This window comes from Hyalella azteca, unplaced genomic scaffold, assembly GCF_000764305.2.
Source record: "Hyalella azteca isolate HAZT.00-mixed unplaced genomic scaffold, Hazt_2.0.2 contig17389, whole genome shotgun sequence".
Taxonomy (NCBI): domain Eukaryota; kingdom Metazoa; phylum Arthropoda; class Malacostraca; order Amphipoda; family Hyalellidae; genus Hyalella; species Hyalella azteca.
Genome location: NW_025947173.1, coordinates 1,038 through 9,359, shown reverse-complemented (window position 1 = coordinate 9,359; position 8,322 = coordinate 1,038). Strand labels below are relative to the sequence as shown.

Sequence of the window (8,322 nt, the reverse complement as noted above, 5' to 3'; positions counted from 1 at the left end):
TTCTTATATCAAATTGAACTCAGTGCAATCAGTATGCATGCCATAGGCCCTGTCTCTTATACACATCTAGATGTGTATAAGAGACAAGTTATTCACTATTTGGTAGAGCAAGGTCAACTGTCAAATTTGACACATTTTTCGATGATCTCACTGGGTAGCGTGCATTGTCTCTCTTTGGATCTCAATATTTTCCCGCTAGATGGCCAAGACCTAGTGTTTTGGCAGTAGTTCGAGGCGCAACTGTATGACGTCACCATTTCAACCATCAACGAACGCATGAAACCCTAAAACAAAGCTTAATAAGGTATAAAGGAAAAACTAGAGAGGTGACGCCAACGGAATTACCCACGATGTCGGAATATACCACGTTTACCCTATTAACTTGTACAAATATCTTATTAGATCAAAATACTTGAAACTAATATTCCCATCATGAGTAAAAAAAAATGGAAAATCTTTTTAGAAGTAAGAACGAGCAAATAACTGAAATAGCCCTCATCATTGACTCATTGTCATTGATTACATGAACCACCATTTGTAGATTTCCTAGCACCGATGAATTATAAATTTTAGAAAAATAATGCAAAAAAAAAGCAATCCATGCAAGATTCTGAAACTCACTGCAACTTTGCTCTCCCGGCCAAACTTGGCTTTTCTTCTTTCCTTTCGTCCCTTGGGGCTGGGCTTAGTTTGGGAATTGTTCTTTGCTTTAACAAAAAAAGGCATTTTGCATCAATTTGTACTATATATATCCAAGAGACACAAAAAGATGCCAAAACATGTAAAAATTTTGTATTAAATGGAATTCAGCAGGTCCTTACAAAGTTACAACACATTTTGCACTCTTAGATTGTCATTGAGATGAGTTCTTTGAATGCTGATGGCAACGCCACTGCGGAACCAAATAGCTTCACATTTTACTGGTCCGATAAGTTTACTCACGCGCTCCTTGACAAATCTTGGAAAGTGGTTTTTAACTACCTATAAGTTTCGATTCATATAGGTTCAGAGCCGCGTATGAAAATGCGTGAATTCGCTTTCATTATCCTCAAAATTAAACGATTCCTGCCACATTAGAGGAAAAATTTGACTAATTCCACTGAGAATGATAAACTTATTTGACCAAAAAATTTCGCGTTTACACCTGATAACCCAGCAACAGGCTCAATACTCGAGCAACGAGAGAACTACTGCATGAAATTAGTGCGAGTGCACAATCTAATACGAAAACACTATATAACTTTCAAGTCCGTTTAAGCTCAGACGACTGATAAGTGAATCATTATTAGACGATTGCTTACAGCAAAATCGCCGAAAGGTCAGTTGTATTTTAAGGACTGGGCTACAACTTTTACCTAGCCGTGCTTGACAGCACGGCGAATGTCTCAATGAAACAGTTTAGAGTACCAAGTTTGAAACAGCAAACTGAGTGTTCGATCCCTGCTTCCTGCGTCAGTTCTGGTTAAATTGGCGGAGGCCGGGAGGTTACGCAACGCAAAATTGGAGCAGTGAGCTGCGTGTTCGAGACAAGCTTTGAATGAAAACTTCAATCTATATGAACGAAAATACAATTACCTTCAACACAATTCTTTGTGAGTGCGCGTGTCAACCCAACACAATGATACTCAGCTAAAAACTTTCGTTTCAGCTACAGATCCGGAAGACAATATTCATTTCTTCCTACATGAGTTTAAACATGAAAATAGTAAATGGTCAATTTATGAATAATAAAAACCAACGAGATAATCTTCCAAGAACAAATGAAGCACGGGTACATGAAGACAACGGAAAATTGTTCTACTAATTTGTACTAGAATTTTATTCTACTTGAAAAGAACGTAGCACGAGACGAACCGTGAAATCGATGAAGAAGCATTCAAATTGGACATACTTTAGTATATATAAACAAAATAGGTAACAAATTATACACGAGAGTTCAGAATAGTGGTTTATTAGCACATCAGCTTTCAAGCAGCATGGCACCGATTAACAAATTAAGCATCATCAACTAGATTGAAGGCCTCGATCATTGCAAATTTCTCAAATACAAAACCATTCAGAACCCACAAGAAGCGACAAGTCGCTATCCAGCGCGCGGCCATTGGCGGGACGCGAGCAGCGTTTGCATCTCAGAAAGACGATTAAGTGCCCAGTGAACGACAATGAAAACTGAAACACTGTTTTACAAGTGCTACAACATTCAAAGCTGTGTCAGGTGCCTTGAAGGTTGCACGGCAAAACATTGGAAAATGTAAACATTTAAATGCGACGAGAAGGGGGACTTAAGTCATACCTATCGTCTGACTAAGTCTCTTTGCACATCATTAGGCAGACTTATCTGCCTTGCAATGCAGAATGGCCAAGTGATTTGTATTCAGTGCATCAATATTGGAGTAGTGAGTTGAGAGTTCGTTTCCAGAAACAGAAAATGGACGAGGTGGCCAGGTCAAAAACAGTATGATAGGCGTAGCCGTTCATGACCCGAGCAAGCTGTAAGAATTCTGCAAGGTCTCGAATCGTGGACAGACCTGATTCAAACCCAATGAACGCTGACGCCACAATTACGTTATCCATTAAAACTTCAGTTCATATAATTACATCATATCCTTATTAATGTATCAAACTCTAACACATTTTTTAAATTGAAAATAAATTTGCAAAGACCAAATTCTGGCAGTGAAATAACTAAAAATAAGTTACGATGTTTATACTTCGCACATAAAACAGAGGTCTCTTGCAGGGGTTTAGGCTACTCGAACGTGAGCGACTGAGGGAAAAAAGCGTCCTGTTTATGAAAAAATTAATTAATTCCATGTCGAACTATTGCTTTAAAATTAAAGAAAATATGTGATTGAATGTAGTTTTACAACAGCTACGTATGAAAATAGCAATATCTTGATTATTGTTAGATGCAATATGAAAAAAGACCAAGTTTATGTAATCAAGTTGAATTCAAGGTGACATAAAGACGTGAGAGTTACAGTTTTAAATTATTAAAAGAGATGCGGCTGTAAAGTTCACTTGAATGACGAATGGTTCCATACATTAATGGAGACTTTATATAACTGGTATGCAAATTAATAGACATCTGACCCAAAATTAATAAGATAGTTTTTATTTGAAAAACACAAAAATTGCTTCAATTCTGATCGCAAAATTATGAAGCTGTATTGACATTAATATAGAGACTATTTGCCTACCTGCAAATAATAAATTAATGATAAAAATTCGCCTTAAATTCCGGACAAATTTCTAATCTTGATGGGAGCTCTAATCTGCATTATTTTATTCCGGGGCTGGAAGACTGGTCGAGGTGAGCTAGAAGAATAGCATGGCATTAGTAGACTCTGCTCATTAGGCGGCTAGCCGAATATAAGCAAACAAACACGCCACGTAAGAGAGGTCTGATTGAGAGCTGCCGTCATTCAGAAATGTAACAACACTTATTTATAGTACACGTAATTGGAACATGAATGCTCGAATTTATTGGAGTACATTCCAACAGCTTTTATGGCCCTCAGAATTTCTATCTCTGTCTCATGAATAGCAGCAAAAGTAGCCAATATAATATAGCTTCGTATCACATAAGAAGCCAATAAAATGAAAAACAATTTACACTTTACAATAGATTGCCTTCCTGTCACTGCACTACACCAACCATATAGAGTTAAATTAGGAACACAGAGACTTCACCAGATCATGTCACAGACATTCCAACAACCAACAACATGGATGATTAACTAAGGCTTTGGAAATTGCAAAAAAAAAAAAAATTTGAACTAAGAAGAGAGCATACGATTATATGTACACAATTTCACGCGAGAGCAAAATGCAGGAAATGTGCGCGAACGAAGAAAGTAAAATGCAGCACCTGTGTGCAACAACAAGTTTTGCAGTGGCATTGGTTTTCATTTCATAGGATGTAGCTGAAAAAAATACACAGAAATTGCATCGCTGTAACAAATATTGTATTGATAAATTCATATCCAAATCGTAATTTCTAGTAGAGATACAAGCAAAAAATCCTGCACTGCAATGAAAATTTTTCCTGATAGTTTAATGCTAAAAAGTTTACTTGCGCCTCAGCTATCAAGCTATGTTGCACCAGAAGTCAAGAATAAACACCACCGAAGGTAGAGGTCACTCTTTTGGCAAATTTCTCATATAGAAAATTTTTCATCTCGAAAAAGGCAATGGGTGGCAAATGGTCGGCCGGTTGAAGCTGGCAAAAAGGACCAGCGTTAGCATTGCAAGGAGACAAGTTAATCATAATAAGTGAACAAACACCAGCAACGACGACACTCGCAAAAGACGCCACTAACACGAGACCTCGTTCAAATGTAAATAATCCTGCCTACAAAACATAACCCCACAACCGGAACCTGCGATCAGATATCGCGGGCGCACTTATCAGATATGTTGAGGCGCACTTATCAACAATGCCTCTAGAAATGCAAAATCTAAAATAAGTTCTGTCAGAAGCCGAGACACATGTCATACGACGTTTTTGTTATGAAAAATCTAGTAAAAAGACGAGGCGTATCATCGTATTAGATTTGATTTCATAACAAATAAACTGGCGACTAGCACAGACGTACTACACGTCATAAAGTCCTACACACAGACAGAAGTGAGCACGATAACGGGATAACACAATGCTTCAGCCCCGCAAAACGTTGCTTCAGCCCCGCAAAACGTTACCGCAAAAATTATAAAAGCAACCATTAAATAAAACTATGGCAAGGAGCAATTCCACCCTATTCATTTGTAAGGTAATTACAACCATAGATATAAAATAGACATATATATGAGTGTTAGAGCGTCGCATATAATTAAAAGACAAGAAGAGTAAACATAGTCTCGTTTTCCAAGTAGAACTGAATATCTTCTACTGCCAACAAGGAAAAATTGATAACAAAATCTGAATCGTAGTAGGAAAATAACGAATCTATATGAGTAAATTATTTACGACTTACTGTTTCTGACAACAGTAGAAAATATTCTCACGGACGATAACAACTTTAATACGAAAAAAATATCAAATTTCTATAATCTACACAATCTTTTTATATTAGTTACACAGTCAATTTCAACTCAATGTCTACAGTTGCAGCAAATAAAGTCACTAAAATCTTAGATGGGAGAATGAAATACTCTATTCGTTCAAGATAAAGGCAGGATTTATCTGTAATATCAATAAAAATATTCATACTTTGAGGCACAAGGATTGCATTAGAAAAATTTCGCATAGAATCCTTTAAAATTTAAAAACCCTTTTTAAAAATAATCCCATCTACTAAGATGAATACAGGACTTTGAGAAGCATTTCATAAGAAGCATTGATGATGCCCCAAGACACCAATGCTCGCGAGTAGTTGACATGAATGCCGTGGAATATCCTCAAGCGGCGTTCTTTGTAGATGTCTGAAGCAGTTCTTCTTATGCTCATAAACTCGCCACCAACACGCACTTGTTGCTGAGTCTTAAGTACATTCACAGGATACATAACAGTGCTTATAAAAGCTCCCAGCACGGCACCTGCAAAATAATTCAATGACAATGTAAGTGGAATAACTCATCAAAATTTAAATTCACTAGACATAACACTTCATCATTTTATAGCCATCAATGACATAAAGTTCGAACCTGACATGAAGTTGCTGGTAACTTCACCCCACCACTTGTCGTTGGTCCACTGTTGGAAACTTTCCTTAATTGGTCCTCTAAGGCCAAAGAACATTATATTGCTAGCACCATTTCGCAACAGCACGAGTGTGATGCCTCGGTAGTATTCCTGCCACCCATGCATTCGCAGAGCCCCGAAGCAGTGCCAAGTATTTCTGGAAAGGAAATGCTATATGAGGCTGAGGAATGCATATACCCTATCTTATCTGATGTAGGGATTCATACAACCTTATGATTGATTCACATTAAAACTTCTTATTTAAACATTAGTTGAGCTTAAATTGCATAGAGTAACAAGTATGCAGAACAATGCTAAAACATGGTTGATATTAATGAAGTAGCATTGATTAAGATAGATGGTTTTGAGAAGCAACATATAATCTTGCTGGGACAGAAAGTGGAGCATTCTAGTCATCAATATTCTATTCATTGATAATAGAAATTAGAAAAATTCAAAGCTTAGCTGTGTTAATACCAACCTAAACTTATTATGAAAATTTCTGTCTTGCATGAGAGTTTGGATTCGCTCAAATGGGCAAAGTAGAGCTTCAGTGACTCCAGCCAACGTGGCAGCAGCCCCCATCACAGCATCTGAAAATATTAGGAAATATAAAGATTCACGTATAACAACTTTATCCTTAAAAATCTTCAATAAAGGATACCTATATACTAAGAAAAGTTTTCAATTCATGTCTGGAGCAAAATGGGCCAAGTAACAAGGTCCAGAATAGGAAATTTTAGCAAAATAACACATATTGAAATTTAAACTATAATTGAAATTCACCTAGCCATAGACATTTTACATTAATACTTGCTCATAAGTAGGTATAAATGAATATGAATGAATATTAGAAACCAGATTTACCTTCCTTGGTTATGTTATAATTAAGGCTGATGCAATTTCCCAGAAAGCCTAAAGCCAAAATCTGAGACATTTAACAAGCACAAAGCAAAGAAAAGTTTTGAAACAGTATTTGGCTTCTTGGTTCTATTACTCACGTGAGGGCATGGAAGGGGAAATTGATCTTAATGATCGAGAGTACTGATCAAACATTCCAAACATAATAGATGTGGAGAGTGATTTCTGGCAGAGTGGAGGAAGAATGCCTCTGTAGAGAGTTTTGAGGCCTTCAGCTTTGAGCTGGTCAACTGCATGGCGAGTATTTAAGCCATGTAACATCTGGATAAATCATGAGTGAAACATTAATTTTCGTTGGTTATATATCCAGCACATTCACATATAGAAACATAGACTTATTGAAGTCAGAATTCTGTGAAAAATATGTGCATCAAGAACTCAAAAAATATTTAGGTATCTTTAACATAGAAATTCATAAAAGATGTTTTAGTAAGAGACGTCAATGTAAAACAATGAAAGTGTGTGTGTATGTATATAATATAAATTCATTGTAGAAAACACATACTAATAAATCAAGATATTCAACTAAGATGAGTCACTTGCCTGTCGGAACATAATTTTATTCATTGGAAAAGTACAGGCAATGTTGATAACTGCTGCACCCCAACCACAGATGAATTCTCGTCCATCGCCATGTTGAATCTCACTCAGCTGAGTATCAGCACCACTGCTGCAGGTGACTGAAGTGTCATTACTGTTGCTAATCAATGTGGCACTGCTGCTGTTGACAGACACAGCTGCAGCCTGGCAAATACTTGAATAGTTTGAGATTTGCGAGCTGTTAGAGAAGGTTGATGTGGGGCTAAAGGCATGAAATGGTGATGCTGATGTCAACTCACAGCTTTCTGACTGCTTAACCATGGTATTCTAATTTTTGAAATCACCTGAAACAAAGCCCAAGGCAGAAATCATCTGATCATAATACATCAAGAGCAAAGATAATTTGAAAATAAAATAAACTAATCTTAGTTACGTAGCAGGTGTAAATTCAATGAAACAAAATTACATTGGAATGGAATTGAAAATAAGACCAAAGAATTTTATACAAGTACTGTACATATTTCAACTGATAAGCTGCAAGCCAAGGTACATACACATGCCTATAGTAATTGAAAATCTCCACCCAAAATTGCACCTCATTTCCCTAGGCTTGTGTTTGAAGACATAGTACGTATAACCATGCTTCAGCTCATCAGGCTGATCAGCTAATTAATAATCATCTGCTTTTTACTCCATGCATAACATTACTACCATAACATTTTGTTCATCTTCATCATCATTTACAATAAATTAAACAATATAAAGTCTACACAGTAAAAGGAATTTTGTATAAATTTCACCAGTAAGAATATTTAACAAGGTCATATTTTAAGTAGCACGTAGTCATAAATGATATTAATAATACTGGTTTGCCAAGTTTGGATACCTGTGTTACTGGCTAATATATCAAAACAGCAAAATTCTGTATATACAATCAAATGGGGTAATAAGGGATGGTTTTGAGCATTTTTTTGTTAATAACTTTTTACCATGAAACATTTCAGCAACCAGTTTGGGCTCATTTCAAAGCTCTTTGCGATAGAGTGCAATCCCTCCCAATCCCTGGGGTAATTTGGGACACTTTTATTTTGTGTTTGGTGCCTCATGTTCATTTCATGTATAGCATTATCATATGGAATTTTTTGAGATGCCATTCAATAGCCCTTGCAAAGAGCTTT

At 36.5% G+C, this 8,322-nt stretch overlaps 2 protein-coding genes across 3 annotated transcripts in view; both read right to left on the bottom strand.

Annotated features, from left to right (window-relative positions):
* The window catches only part of LOC108671816 (U3 small nucleolar RNA-interacting protein 2), a 6,153-nt gene extending 5,316 nt beyond the window's left edge, over positions 1–837 (bottom strand). For both annotated transcript variants that reach the window (XM_018159403.2, XM_018159404.2), the window contains exon 1: positions 622–837. In XM_018159403.2, the coding sequence (XP_018014892.1) occupies positions 622–726 (105 nt within the window). In that variant the 5' untranslated portion in view covers positions 727–837. The remainder of the gene's footprint in view (positions 1–621) is intronic.
* A 4,460-nt stretch (positions 838–5,297) lies between these two features.
* On the bottom strand, positions 5,298–7,906 carry LOC108671818 (mitochondrial nicotinamide adenine dinucleotide transporter SLC25A51; the record flags this gene model as incomplete). The annotated part of the gene is given in 5 exon segments (XM_018159407.2): positions 5,298–5,538; positions 5,647–5,840; positions 6,165–6,276; positions 6,685–6,865; positions 7,148–7,906. Coding segments are annotated over 5 exon segments (1,046 nt in total), but the record flags the coding sequence as incomplete, so codon positions are not given.
* Positions 7,907–8,322: the final 416 nt, after the last annotated feature.